The sequence below is a fragment of the Budorcas taxicolor genome, chromosome 11, assembly GCF_023091745.1.
Source record: "Budorcas taxicolor isolate Tak-1 chromosome 11, Takin1.1, whole genome shotgun sequence".
NCBI classification, from domain to species: Eukaryota; Metazoa; Chordata; class Mammalia; order Artiodactyla; family Bovidae; genus Budorcas; species Budorcas taxicolor.
The window spans coordinates 130609258-130624105 of record NC_068920.1 but is presented as its reverse complement, the minus strand read 5'-3'; the positions used below and the strand labels follow the sequence as shown (position 1 = coordinate 130624105).

The window sequence follows — 14848 nt, the reverse complement described above, 5'->3', positions numbered from 1 at the left end:
CAGCTTTCTTAAGATCTCAAAGGGAAAAAAGTTCTCTGTACTGAGCAGTCACAGACACACAGACACACACACACACACACGGTGGAGCCCTTGCCCAGCACCAAAGTGAGGGCAAGGGAGCTCCATGTGACATTTTCTCTCGACTGTGACACACAGGATGAAAGGCGCTGGGGGAAGGGGTGTCTAGCACACGCATGTGCCCCCTGACCGCCACCAAGGCCTAAGTGGGCTCTTCTGGCCCCTCAGGATATCAACCTACAGAAAGACTGGAAGCTGATCACACTCTTCATTGGGAGCAACGACTTGTGCCATTACTGTGACAATGAGGTAGGCCCCTGACCGGCCCCCTGGGGGATGGAACTGATGGCCAAGGTCACTGTCTGTATCCAGGCTGGGATGTCCCCCGTGGGAGGCACCCAGGCCAGCTCTCCCAGGCGCCTGAGTCTGCCCAGACAGCCCAGCTCCCACACGCCAGACAGGCCAGCTGTCCCCTCTACTGAGCGGCTGCTGCCCTGGTTCCCTGGTCCAGATGTGTCTGGACGTCCCCACTCTCAGGCGCTGCTGAGGTGGTCTCTCTTACACCCTTAAATACTGTTCTCTGGTAGCCAGTGGATAACCAGGAAGCCCCCTCGCCTGTTTGGAGTCTCTGCCCTTTTTTTCGGTGTTTCTTCAGGGTGGAGAGGTTGCAGGGGGAGGCTGAAACAATGTCATAAATATGGTGATACAGTTGAACCAATCCTGATCCATGGCTCACTGCCCTTCAGGGACAAAAATGTGTTAATCACCTTCAGCCAGCCTGTGAACCCAACCCACTGCCAACCTTGTTTCTATGGGGAGACACGTCCAGACTTACAAACTTTGGGAGGTAATAACTTTTGGAATTCATCTTGTTCTAAGTTGAGGATGTGCTATATTTTATTTGGCCAGGAAAAAAAAAGCAGCTGCCATAACTCAGAGGTTGTGCTAGAATGTTTGACAGTCACAGGCAGCAGGGAGAAGGCATTTATCATTCCTTGTGGCTCAGTCAGTCCCCAAATTCTAGGTGAGAACCAGCCTCCCCCACACAGGGACCTCTCTTCCTCACTGCCCAGACTAGAGGCAGAAGTGATCCAACCCCATGGGATTTCAAATGTCATTGTGTTCTGCATTCCATGGGGTCCAGGGAGCCAGAAGTGACCCCAGAAGACCTGTCTTCATGCAAAGTCAGGTTTACCTTCCTGAGAGCAGCGTTTTGTGGAAATGATTTGGGGCCACCACCAGGATTCAGGCCATGTTTTTGGAAGGGGCTAAATCAGCCTCCAGTTGGGAGAGGGGCCAAGAGAGGAGGCCCACAAGCTGAGTTATAAGGGTAGAAGTGATGGGGAGGCCGTGGCAGGGGGGCCAGCGCTGTCAGGATCTGGGTTAGAGATACCATGGAGAGGGTGGGGTGGGGGCCGTTGGTGGTACCTAGTAGGCATCAAGGGATGACTGTTCTTTTTCTTTTTTCAGCCTTGCTGGGTCTTTGTCACGTGGGCTCTTCATTGCAGGCTTCTCTGGTTGCAGCATGCAGGCTCTGTAGTTGCCAGGCACGGGTTTCTTTCTAGTTGCAGCACATGAGCTTAGTTCCCTGACCAGGAATCAAACCCACGTTCCCTGCATTGGCATCCACTGACTACCAGAGAAGTCCCCAAGGAGTGACTTCTTACCAGAGACTGTCCATCAGCAACAAGGGTTGGGCTTCCCATCTGGTGCAGGACCCTCCTGTGCTGGGCATCAGGCCAACTTTTCCCCCTCCTCCCAGGAGCTGAGCAAAGCCCCTTCCTTCTTCACAGGAGGCCCGCTCTGCTGAGGAGTATGTTAAGTACATCCGGCAGGCCCTGGACATCCTCTACGAGCAGGTAGGGAGGCACAGCGGCATGTTCCCGGGTCCTATTTCCTGCCAGCAACCAGGCTGTCTGCTGGCTCACCAGGGGTTGCTCCCTGAGCACAGCTAGAAGACTTGTGTTCAGTGAGATGCACACAGCACAGAGTCCCCCAGGAGCAGGTACCCGGATGGATGGGATGGGAGGGAGGCAGCTGCCAAGCTTCTCTGTGGGGTGGAGTCTAACTGGATCTGACTGCCTTGGTTGGGTGGTAGGAGCCTGCTTCTGGAGCCAGTTGGTCTGACTTGTAGCCGGGCACTGTGGCTTCCTAGCCACGTGACTTTGGGCAAGTTGACTGTGTCTCGGGTTCCTAATCTATAATGCAGGGCCAATAAAGACCATTCCACAAGATAATATAAGGCACGTTCCCTCTCTCGGCCTCAGTTTATTGGTAAAGTTGGGGAGGGGGAAGTAGACTGTAGATGATCCCCCAAGCTCTTTCCAGCAATAAGCTCTGCTCCCCCACGAGTGCTTGGGGACTACTGAAGCCCACCCCCTCTACTCTTCACAGCTTCCACGGGCTTTCATCAACGTGGTAGAGGTCATGGAGCTGGCTGACCTGCACCAGGGTCAAGATGGAAAATGTGTCATGCCACTGCCAGCCCAGTAAGTAGACAGACGTGGTCCCCAGGCGAGGGCACCTAGGAAGAATGGGGCTCAGATGCCAGCGGGTGAGACCGAGACTGGTAGAGCTGGAGAGTCCTGTCCACGGGGCAACATCAACAATTAGCCAGGGGCTTGGAAAACCATTCTAAAGTGTTGCTACCTTATTGAATGCCTACTGTATGCAAGTTGCTTCAGTTCTCTAGACCTCACTTTGCCTTTCTGGAAATGATCTGTGAGGGCTCCAGAATGTCTGTGGTGCCAAACCCCAACTTCAGCAAGTTGTTGAGAGGCAGCATGAGGCGATGAGCTTTCAAGACAGATCTACTGGGCCTCACGTCCTGGCGTTGCCGTTCAGAAGCTGTGGGACCTTGTACAAACCACACCACCTCTCTGGGCCTCTTACTCACATGTAAAAATCTCCTGGGGAAGTAGAGGTGACGTCTAGGGGAAACACATGTAAAGTGCGTGGTCCCACTTGGTCAGGCACTTAGGAAATAGTAGCTATAATGTGCTTCTTAGCTGTAAGCCTGGCTTTCAAGGCTAGTCCTAAGTTACATCATGCAATAATCATCTTTGTTGGCCTGGAATTTGTTAAAGCTCAGCTCTGACCCTGCAGGAAGTTACCCTCTTTAAGGCCAGAGGGTTGCCCAGAGTTCCTGTGACGGTTTTTATGGGGGAGGAGATTCTACAGGGTGGCTAAGAAGCCCTATCTGGGGTCAAATGGATTTTCTGGGAAGGTGACCAGCTGGTTCCAATCTTGCCTGGAACCTGGTCCCTGCATGGAGCAGCCAATGCCACCCAAAAGCATCTTCCTGCAGGAGAGTCCTCAGCAGCTGAACGTAGAGAAGGGAGGCCTCAGGAACATGAGGAAGAAAGGCTGGGCCACTTTGGGAGTCTTCCCAAAACCCCAGCCCCCCTGGAGAAACTCCAGGAGCCACAGACTAGGGAAGGAAATAGTCAGGCAACCAAGGAAATGGACAGCCTGTCCACAGGAGCCCCAGGCACTGTTGCCAGCCCTCCTGCCTTCTCTCCTAATAAGCACCTACTGGATCTCATGTCCCTGAGTCATGCTTCCCTGACCCGGGCCCAAGAGGCAGCAAGTCTGTGTTGTGGGGGCACCTGTGTGTATGGAAAGGGGTGGGAGCAGCCTCCCAGGGCCCCTGAGCCTCAGGACTCCTCACCACACAGGAGCAACTGCACCTGCCTCCAAGGCTCCCAGGAGAACCTGCCGGAGATGCAAGAGTTGAAGACGGTGAACTGGGACTTCCAGGTGACCCTGAGCCCCTTTTCCCTCCCCACCCTCCTCTTTACTCCCGAAGCAAAGATTGGGAAAGCAGGGGTTTGGCAGGGTTCTGCTGCGAGCAAGGCCACTTCCTAAAGGCAGATCACAGCCCCTGAAATGTGTGTCCAGGTAAACCAACATCAGGGGAGGGGAGTGAGAACTCAGAAGGGAAGCTGGAAGCAACCCCTCCTCTCAACTCTCAGAGGAGGCATCACCCCTTCACCCCCCACCCCACCCCACCCAGAGGAGAGATGGGCTGTGTTCACTGCCCTTGGGCTCCCTCCCTCCTCACTTTCTCCTGTCTGTCTCTGCTCTTGCTGTCCCCTCCCTGGACCTGCCCGCCTGGGCCTTTCTGCAGCGTGGCCATCTCACGCTCAGAACTTTGTCGTCTTACCTCTCTGAGAAGCTTCCCTTGACTAAGCTCCCTGCTGGCAACTTCAGTCAGCACTTCACTGACCCTAAAGCCACACATGATTTTGACTTTTACATCTCACAGATGGATGACCAGCTCCTAGAGGGTGAGCACAGCTAGTCTATCCATTTTACAGTCCACCTTTGGGCACTTAAGCAATGCCAAGACTGTGGATACTCATCCTAAGGTCTAAGGCATTTTGAGGAGCTGGTGTTGAAAAGTTCCCCATTTGGACGGGAGTCCCACGCTCTAATCCACTTCTTCGTGCAGTGAGAGCAGGGTGGTGGCCATGCCTGGGGCAGCCTAGGTGGACACTTGTGCAGTAGAGCAGCTCCTCTGGGTCTCCTGGCCCTGACACAACCCGCCCGAGGCCTCAGGGACAGCCTGTCTGTCCAGCCTCACTGTGGGACTCAGCAGCCTCTCTCCCCATCCCTAGAGTGCCCTGTCGACACTCTCCTACCAGTACCTGCAGCGTGAGGACTTCGCCGTGGTTGTACAGCCTTTCTTCCAAAACACTCTTGTCCCCCTGAACAAGGTGAGCAGCTGGGAGGCACATGTATAGTGGCGGTTATCTTGGGGAATGTATTTCCTTCTCCACATGGGCTTTTTTGGACAATCTCTCTCCAGGAGTGCTCCCAAGGAGCTGCTGTTTCTGCTTTTGCTCCTTCCCCCTTTTGAGTTTTACTTGAACTTAGATGTAGTTGGAAAGAAAACGTGAAAATTAATAGTGACCGAGCTCCCCAGGTATGGCCCTGATATTTGCCAGGTTGGAATAAAATGAAAGCTTCCCCAAAATATTCTTTTCAACTATTAGGGCAGGGATGCTGAAGGAAAACGGATGGACTGTAGGTGGCTATGAATCCAGGAGACATGGGTTCAACCCTTGGGTCAGAAAGAGCCCCTGAAGGAGGAAATGGCAACCCACTCCTGTATTCTTGCCTGGGAAATCCCATGCGCAGAGGGGCCTAGTGGGCTACAACCCATGGGGTCCCCAAAGAGTCAGACACAACTTAGCCACAACAAGCAATTTGGTTGCTACAAATATTTTAAAAATAAAAATTCCAAAACTAGGTAGTTTCTCCATCAATATCTGAGCCAATTGGCAGCAGAAATCAAAGGATGGAAGGTGGAATGCCCAGGGTGCCACTGCCTGGGGCAGAGGGGTTGGGCAGGTAGCGGCGCTCTCATCTCAGGAAGATAATCCCCTTCCTTTGGTCACAGAGAGGGGGCGCTGACCTCACCTTCTTCTCCGAAGACTGTTTCCACTTCTCAGAACGTGGGCACGCGGAGATGGCCATCGCTCTCTGGAATAACATGGTCAGTACCTAAGGGTCGAGTGGGCTCAAGTCAAGGGTACACCTGAGGACGCTCTTTCCCACAAAGAAAAACCTGTTGGTTGATATGGCTCCTTTCTCCCCAGAGTTCAATATGGCAGCTCACGTATTTGTCCTGACAGATTCTATTCTTTCTGTAACTTCCCAGTGTTGTTGGGATATAACTTTGTCATCAGATAGACTAGATGAAAATATCAGCATCAACCCTTTGCTGTGTGATCTTGGGCCACTGAGCCCACTCTGGCCATTTGTGGGCTTCCCAGGAGGTGTGGGTGGTAAAGAATCCGCCTGCCAATGCAGGAGACACGGGTTCGATCCCAGGGTCAGGAAGATCCCCTGAAGTAGGAAATGGCAACCCAGTCTAGTATTCTTGCTCAGAAAATTCCATGGACAGAGGAGCTTGGCAGGCTACAGTCCATGAGATCACAAAGTATCGGACATGACTGAGCAACTATGTACACACTGGCCATCCATATCAATATCTACAAAAACAGCAAAAGTGACACAGATCTTAGGGATAATGTGTGTGCCGCACCCAGCACAATAATCCCCACACTCCCTGCTATTATTTGTTTAAACGTTATAAAGAGCCACTCAGCCAGTTTTCCCAGGCTGCCACCGAGTCTAGTCCTTTCTGTTGGGGAGAAAAGGAGAACTTGCGAAATGAAGGTACAGCCCAGGGGCCACAACCCTGCGCCTTGACCTACCCTTTACAGCTGGCCACTCATGACTGGACGGTCAGCTATGTTTGCCCAGAGCTTGACAAGTAACCCTGAGCGCTGTATCCTCTTGTGCAGAGCAAATGAAATGCCTTTCCAGTCCACTGGCTTCTTTTGATCTAGGCTCAGCGGGTAACCCAATCCCCACCCCAACCTGCATGTTCTCTCCTTTCTCCCATGGTGACTAAACCATCCACACGCCTGCTCCTTTCACTGCAGCTTCAGGCCCACCGTGACTCTGCCAGACTCTGCTGTGCAGATATTCCCACACCTGTCAGCTCCACCAGCATGGCCAGTATCTTCCTTGGCTGACTCACAATATTGACTTTCTCCTTAGTTACACCACCTCCTCCTCCTCCTCTCAGAACAGCATGTAAGGAGGTTTTCTCCTTGGCCTACTTAATTGCAGGCTCAACCTCCCTCTGCTTGTGTTTTCCTGGTGTTTTCCTCCTGTTGACATCACAGTCTGCCCACTCCTGGAACTTTCGTCATCTCTGTTCGTCCAGGACCGGGAATGGCAATTAGAACAGTTTGAGTTTGCTCCCAACCCTACTTCCACAGTGGTTTTTTAAAATCAAAGTTAAAGCAATATAATCCCTGAAAGCAGTCATGTTTCTCTTGATGATTTTTCACTTTGAACTCCAGTTGTCTTTCGGTGACCGAGTCATTCAACTTCACGCTTTTAACCACCCCCTGCCCCTGCCCCTGCCCCTGCCCCAGCAAAGGCTGGATATCTCTGCATGGTTTCCTTTCTCCCCCTGCAACCCTGGGGAATCCACGGATTCCAAGGAGGGGTGGGAATGCTAAGCCCTTAGCCCTTCCCTCCCAGTGTCCCCATCAGGGTATGGTTTTCCTACCTGGGGGTATTTGGAGCCTACTCAGTGCCAGGACCCTCTGAGTCTCCTGGGACCAATGGCCATATTGATGACTTGAGCATTACAGGACCCACCTGTCTCATTCTGCATGATTTAATGTAGTTCTGGCCTTTCTTTTCCAAAGCAGCTCAGTAGGTCTTCCCATTAAATGCTTCTGTTTCATAAAAGCAAGTGGAAGGGATTTAGATCTGAAAACGAAAGGTAAATGCTGCGTGGAGCCATATTATTGCTACTACAAGACTTTTCATAGCTCCCCAGCCATACCCCAAATTTAAAAAACAGCAGCAAACACAAAGCAAAACAAACCTAAAACTGTGAGTATGTTATTCCTGTGCTATATGATTTGTGGGAATAATTACATAGTCCAGTGTTTTCCTCCAAAAGCATCTCAGATACAAACCTACAGCATCGTGCCAACTTCTCAGGTCATCTTCTTCCTGGAATTTCACCCCTAAAGTGACATAAAATAAGTGACAAACCAATAGGACTGGAGAGGATCTTAGAGGTGGATCATCGAGCCAGAATGCTCTGTAACTAAAATACAGAGACATGGAGCAATTTGCAAGGGGTCAAACAGCCAGCAAGTGGCAGAATAAGGATTAGAACTCGGGTCTAACCACCAAGCATCCTGGCTACAGCCCCAGCCTGATGATAAGCACATGTGTAACCGGTGAATTCATGTCTCATAATTAGTCCTATGACATAGTGTCTGCAGGCTTTGGCTGATACCCTGGGTGCCCCACTGTGGCAACAGACACTCTCAAAACTATTCCATCTCATGCCCCTCCTCTAGGAACAGTTTTTGCCTCCTTTTTCAGAGACTTTCACAAAGCCAGAAACTCCAACGGCACTAGGGCATGTTTTTCTCTTCCTTTTCTTTTGTCTTATGAACAGTCTCGCCACCTCTTTTCTGATAACTATTCCTCCACTGCTGCCTGCTCCCTCTTCTGTGGAACTCTTACTCTCTTGTAACACGGACATCTCCCTGGGCATCTCCCCTACCACGAAACAGAAAACAATGCTAGCCTCCTAATTGGTGTCCCTATCGCCAAGGCTTACAGCCATTAAAACAGCCCTGGCTGGATATTACAGTTATTTGGGGGCTCTTAAAAATAATGAATACCTACAACCACTTTGCATGTCTACTAAAGCTGAACACACGTATTCCCTATGATTCAACAATTCTACTCCTAGGTATATCCCCAACAGAAAGGTATACACACATTTCACCAAAAGACGGACAAGAATTTTCATAGCAGCACTATTCATGACCCCCAAACAGGAAACCCCCCAAATGTCTACCAGTAGCAGAATGGGTAAACAAACAGCACATTCATGCAGTAGCATAACCTCACAGCAATGAGACTAAAACTTTAACAACATACAGCTATATATATATATATACACTTCAAAAACAAGCAAATATATACATGGTCTTATTGGGATGTGAAGAGAGCAAGAGGGAGCTTTTGAGTGTTGATCATATCCTGTTTCTTGCCTGGATGCTGACTATGTGGGTATGTTCATTTTGTTATAATTTATCAGTTATTCATTTTTTATATTTGTTTCTATATGTATGTTAGCTTTAGTTAAAAAGAAAACAGTGCCTGGGCCCGATCCCCAGAAATTCTGACTCTGTCTGGGGTAGCACCTAGATTCAATACCTTTTAGATGTTCCCCAGGTGATCATTGCATAGGGTTTGTGAACTACTGCCTTAGACCTCCTCTCCACAGGGCAACCATATGCTCTCCATAAATGAAATATGACCAAGTCACACCCCTGCTCTCAAATGTCCAAGGCCGGCCCCTCTCTGGGGAAGAAAGGCCAGGCTCCTTAGCCCGGCACGCCAGGCCTTCCGGGTCTTGGCCCCAGTTAACCTCTCCAGCAGCCACTCCTACCAAGTGACCTGCACTTGGCAATCCAGCAAGGAGTGAAGTTTCCTGCACCACCCATGCTGGCTCCTGCCTCTCTGAGTTTGTCTTTGCTCATCCCCTTCTCTGGCTGCCCTTTCTACCTCCTTCTCCTGACTAGCTCTGACCTACCTCAACACTGGCACTGGCACTCAGGCGCCAGCTTCAACAAGAAGCCTTCTCCAAGTCCCCAGAGCAGGCTAGAGCCCCCACCATCACTCCGGCCCCCTGGTATTCATCCTGTCTCAGTCCTGTCATTTGCCACATTGTTGTATCCACAGTGTCTGTCCTTAGAAAAGGTGGGTTCTAGCAAATACAACTCCCTTTCCTGTGGGCTCCAGGTCTCTGTGACTCCAGTTCATCCATCCATCCACTAGGCCACTATTTCCTGAGCACCACGATGCCATAGGGGCTGCCCCAGGTGCTGGGGAAAAGAGCTGCCCTACTCTTGGAGAGCTTCCAATCTAGTGGGGAAAAGAGATTTTAAAAAATAATCAACAAGGTAGTTTGTGACCACATTCAGGGCTTTTAAAAAATTAAAGCAGAGTGCTAGGACAGAGAGAAATGGTGGGAGGAGGGAGGCCTCACTGGAGAGTGACACGTGAACTGAGAACTGAATGTCAAGAGGCTGCCAGGCAAGCTGAGGTCTCAGGCCAGGGTGTTCCAGGCAGAGGAAATTGGACCTGTGTGGGCCAGGAGTCAGGAATGAGCTTGAAGTGTGTGAGGAGTGTAAAGGCCAGGGTGGCTGGAGGGAAGGAAGCAAGGTCAGAGAGGTGGACAAGAGCAAGGGCTGAGTCCTTGGATGGCTTTTGACAGGGGAGCCATGTGACCTGGTTTGCCCTCTGGCTTCTGCATAGAGATAGCTAGGAGGGAAGCAAGAGAGGAACTCGACCATTAGGAAGCTGCTGAAAGTCCAGGTGGAAGGTGAAGGTGGCAGAGACCAGGGGATGGCAGTGGAGAAGGGAAGTCATTGGATCTGGGATGTGGTTTGGACAGGCTGATGGATGAGGCAGAGGAGAATAAGGGATGACTCTTCAGTTTGGGGTCAAGGAATCTGGGTGGACAGTTGTGCATAGAGAGAAATACAGTTGGGAGGGGAAAATCAAAGTTCTTATTTTGGACATGGTCAGTGTGAGCTGCCTTCCAGAAGTCCTCCTGGAGGAATCAGGTAAGGTGTTAAATGTATGATTCTGGAGTTCAGGGAGTCAGCAATGGAGATTTGGGGTGGGCTGGGGGCAGGGGGCAGAGAGAATGTGGGGATAATTAGCCTAGAAGTGCCATTCAAGGCCACAGGGTTGACTAAGAGCAACTAGAGAAAGATTAGGTGAAAAAAAGCATAGGGCCAACCACCAAACCCTGGGGCTTTCTTCCAACTTTTGGTCTAGCAACAGATGAGAAGTACAGAAGGAGGGGGGAGGGAACTAACAGTGCTGTGTCTTGGGAGCCTAGAGAAGTGTTTTGAAAAGGAAGCATCACCTTTGACAAATTCTGCTGAAAAGTTAAGCAAGACAAGAAAGTGAGTGCTGAATCTAGCAATATGGAGATCTCTGGAGACCTTGACCGGAGCTTGAGTCAAGTGATAGAGACAGAGAGAATGGGGGATTAGGAAGTGCAGTGCAGTTCAGTCGCTCAGTATGTATGACTCTTTGCGACCCCGTGGACTGTAGCACGCCAGGCTTCCCTGTCCGTCACCAACTCCTGGAGCTTACTCAAACTCATATCCATTGAGTCCGTGATGCTGTCCAACCATCTCATCCTCTGTTGTCCCCTTCTCCTCCCACCTTCAATCATTCCCAGTATCAGGGTCTTTTCCAATGAGTCAGTTCTTCACATCAGATGGCCAAAGTATTGGAGTTTCAGCTTCAGTATCAGTCCTTCCAATGAATATTCAGGACTGATTTCCTTTAGGATGGACTGGTTGGATCTCCTTGCAGTCCAAGGGACTCAAGAGTCTTCTCCAGCACCACAGTTCAAAAGCATCAATTCTTCAGTGCTCAGCTTTCTTTATAGTCCAACTCTCACATCCACACACGACCACTGGAAAAACCAAAGCTTAGACTAGATGTTCCTTTGTTGGAAAGTGCAACAAGGGCTAAAAACAACTCTTCTAGAACAATGGGGAATAAAAGTGAAGGCAGTCAGGAAAAAAAAAAGGTGAAGGCAGCGTGAAGAGGTGGGAGGGGCTTCAACCTGGGAGATAGAGGATAGAGTAAATTGTGTACCAAGCTGAAGGAACCAGTAGAAACAGAGAAACAGGTACAATCATCAAAACCATATGATTATTACCGTCCTCTACGCCAGTGAGTTCCTGGGTTCCTGGAATATCACTGGGAGTCAGCCAACCTGATCTGTAACATCTGTTCTGTCTCTAGGTGGTTCTGTTACAATAGAAATAAGGCTGTGTTACCTATGTAAGCCACCTCCTGCTCACATGTGTTTCATCATCTTATTTGATGCTCATGACACCAGATGTGGAATTGTCCGGTCACAGTTTAACGCCCCACCCCTAACCCGGGGGCAGTTCCGGAGCCTGCCTAGCCCGACACAGCATTATTAGCAGAGCCAGGACCCCAGCCCATGAGCCCACTGTGCTCTGTCCATTCACAGCAGCCTCTCCCTCAGGACCAGAGCACCTCGTTTCCCTCTAATTGTTACTAACAAACAGGTACAAAAAGGCTTTAAGACCACAAAAAGTAAGGTCTTGGGCCAGGTGTGGTCATTAGCTCACATAGTGGACTTTCACTTCCCTCCTGGGCAGTACCTGGGTGTCAGGAGCTGATGAGGTCAGGAATAGGCAGGGAGCAGATTACAGGATGGGTGGAGGCCAGACGTTCAGGATGGAGTCTGGAAAGGTGAGTGCCAAGGATCCATCTCCTTGGTGCAGGCCACGTGTCACAGGGCAGGGTACTGGCTAAAGATGCTGGGGAGGAGGTTACAGCAGCCTCCAGCTCATTCTCAGAAGGTCCCAGGATCAAACGCGTTAAGCTAAACGTGAACCATAATTGCTCCCCAGGAGGTTTCAAGTAAACCTTTTCGTCTATATAAAAAACACACAAAAGTAGCTCAAGCAAGAAAGTTCCAATTTCTTAAGGATCAACAAGTCAAGCGTAGTAATGATGTCATGGTAACCAGTGCATTTTCAAAGTGTTCTTGAAATTGATTATCCCCAGACACTTCAAGAAGTTGGGAAATATGCTCATCACCATTTTGTAAAGTTGAAAATGCAGAGTATCTGCATCCACAGCCACGCCCAGGGATACAGGAGATGGAGGTCCTGAGCCCTGTGTCCCCCAACTCATCATTTGCTGAGGACTCTGAACGGGTCAGACTCACCTGGGTCTCAGTGTCCTTCACAGTAAATCCCAGATATAGACTCGGGGTCCCTCTGCTCTGATGGACTCTGATTTGACAATCTCTGAGTCGGAAGTCAGGTACAGCTCTGGCCTCAGGGTGGTGAGTGTTGGCCGTGGGTCTTGCCCCTTTGCTGGTTTCAGCAAAAGGGAGGAACCTGGTGTGAGATACTCCTCCCTCCAACAGGGGTTGGGGCTCAGCCTTGGAGGAAATCAATGTTCCCTTTTCTCTCTTCAGCTAGAACCCGTGGGCCATAAGACCACCTCCAACAACTTTACCTACAGCCGAACCAAGCTCAAGTGCCCCTCTGCTGTGAGTAAGGTCCCACCTCTCTGGTACGCAACAGGTGTCTGACCTGGGGGAGGAGGGCCTTGACCACCTGGAGGCACCAAAGTCCCCTGGGAGGCTCTACCATCGGACACGGTCATTCACGACCACCCTTCTCAAATCTCACCTCCCCTGGCTGCCCCTGATGTTTCTCAGGTCCTCAGGGCGCTCAGCCGGGAGTGAGGTAAGGGAGAAAGCACAGGCTCACCGAAGCAGGAAGAGGCCCAGAGCACGCAGATGAGCAAATACTGGCCAGACCTTCATTACCCACCATGATCCCAGAGGGTCTGAGGCATCCTCTGCCTTAAACGTGCACCAAAGAGCCCTCCCGCACCAGGCATGCTCCTGGTACTGGGGGCTGCAAGGCAGAGAAATAAGACACCATGTCTGTGCTGGGTGCCTGTATCGTCTTTCTGGCTTTCCAGCACTCCCAGTGTCCAGGCCCAGACACCTTCCCGGATCACTGACAAAGCCCCCCATCTTGCCTCCCTGGCTCTTCTCTGCCTTCTCTGTCCATCCTGTAATCATTGCCAGACACAGAGTGGCATACCTAGAAGGAATTCCAGTCTTGTCAAGACTGCTTGAAACCTTTCCCTAGTCCCCATGTCCCACCGAAGAGAGTCCAAACCAGAGGCCCACCTCCCTGTATCACCTTAGACAGACGACTCTGCTCCTGGAAAATGGAGCCACTTCCCAAACAACACCCACGATGTCCCCCGTCTATGCTTCCACTTCCGCCATCTGCTCCCACTGGAGGCTCATCCCCCATCTTCCGCCTATGGAAAATGTTCACATCCTACAAGGCCCAGATGTTGCCCCTTCTCTGCTGTTGTTCATCCTATCTCCTCTACACTCCCACCCCAGATGCACCCTAGTGTTGGTGTCTTTTCTCTGCATACCTCTCACAAGCCCTGACCCAGGCCTCGTGATTATTTCTAAACACCTCTCACCTCCCAGCTGGACCACAACGACATCACATCTCAACCCTCAGGCACTCTCCGAGCTCCCAGCACATGCCAATATGCCATCAGCCTTCACTGGGGGAACAGAATGGATCCAGGGAGACAGGCCCTTTGCATTTGGGGTGCTTAGTCCACTACAGAACCAGCTGTCCTTCCACCCCAACCTTTCCAATTCACAGGCGCCCCTGGGACGGGAGGAGGGGAGTAGCTGTCCAGTGGCAGTCTAGAGGGAACAGAGGTATGGGCTCTGCCAGCACCCCAGGTCTCCCTTCCAGGGGTCACTTCTCAGTTCCTGATCATTCAACACTGAGTTGACAGGAAAGGAGGTGCTGGTGAGAAATCAAAACCAAAAGGGTATCCACTTTGGATACCCCTCCTCATTCAAGGGGCTTGGGCTGAGTGTGGATGAAGAAGCTTTACAAATAAGAGATGGGCTGTAGAAACAAGGCCATTGCTCCATCACTGGGATGGGGACCACACAAGCCTCAGATGGGTGGTTTTCTGGCCCCTGACCCAGAACTCTCTCCTCCTCCACAGGAGAACCCCTATCTCCGCACCCTGAGGAACAGTCAGCTGCTCCAAAACCAGGCTGACACAGAGCCCCCAGTGCTCTCCTGGGCTGTGCCAGTGGCGGCAGGAGGTGGCCTGGTGGTTGGTGTCGGTGCAGTGATGACCTGGAGAGCCCTAAGAGGTCGCCAGAAGGAAAACTCTCCCCTAAGTCTGAACACCATGAGCTTCTAGGCCTGCCAGCCTTGTCTGGGCTCTCATCCTGAACTCCCTAGCCCTCCACCTCGGCCCCCGTTTGCCCACTACAGAGGCCATTCCAAAGCTGGGGCACAGGAGGCCACATGGATAGTCATGACTTCCTGGGCCTGGGACCTATTCTCCTGGAATTGGTGCATTTAAATAAAGGCCAAAGCTGTTCTATTCTTGAGCTTGCCTGCTTGAAGCGCTCACCTTTCACCTCTTGCACACTGCAGGTATGGAAACTAGAAACTTTCATCTCAACCAGAACTGCCCAAGGGATGGCCAACCAAACCCAGACCATCACCGTACAAGCCTGTCTTCCATCACTAAAACCCTATTTCAAATGTAGGGGAAATGCTAGTCACCATGGCTGGAATTTGGGGGCTTGCCGGCCACCACTGGGTATAATCCAACACGTATC

General features: G+C 51.1%; 1 protein-coding gene across 1 annotated transcript in view; it reads left to right on the top strand.

Annotated features, from left to right (window-relative positions):
- PLB1 (phospholipase B1) overlaps positions 1 to 14421 on the top strand; it is a 121575-nt gene extending 107154 nt beyond the window's left edge. Inside the window, exons 51-58 of the mRNA XM_052648262.1 lie at positions 247 to 327; positions 1812 to 1877; positions 2413 to 2507; positions 3696 to 3777; positions 4638 to 4736; positions 5423 to 5518; positions 12629 to 12703; positions 14218 to 14421. Of these exons, the coding sequence (XP_052504222.1) occupies positions 247 to 327; positions 1812 to 1877; positions 2413 to 2507; positions 3696 to 3777; positions 4638 to 4736; positions 5423 to 5518; positions 12629 to 12703; positions 14218 to 14421 (798 nt within the window). The remainder of the gene's footprint in view (positions 1 to 246; positions 328 to 1811; positions 1878 to 2412; positions 2508 to 3695; positions 3778 to 4637; positions 4737 to 5422; positions 5519 to 12628; positions 12704 to 14217) is intronic.
- Positions 14422 to 14848: the final 427 nt, after the last annotated feature.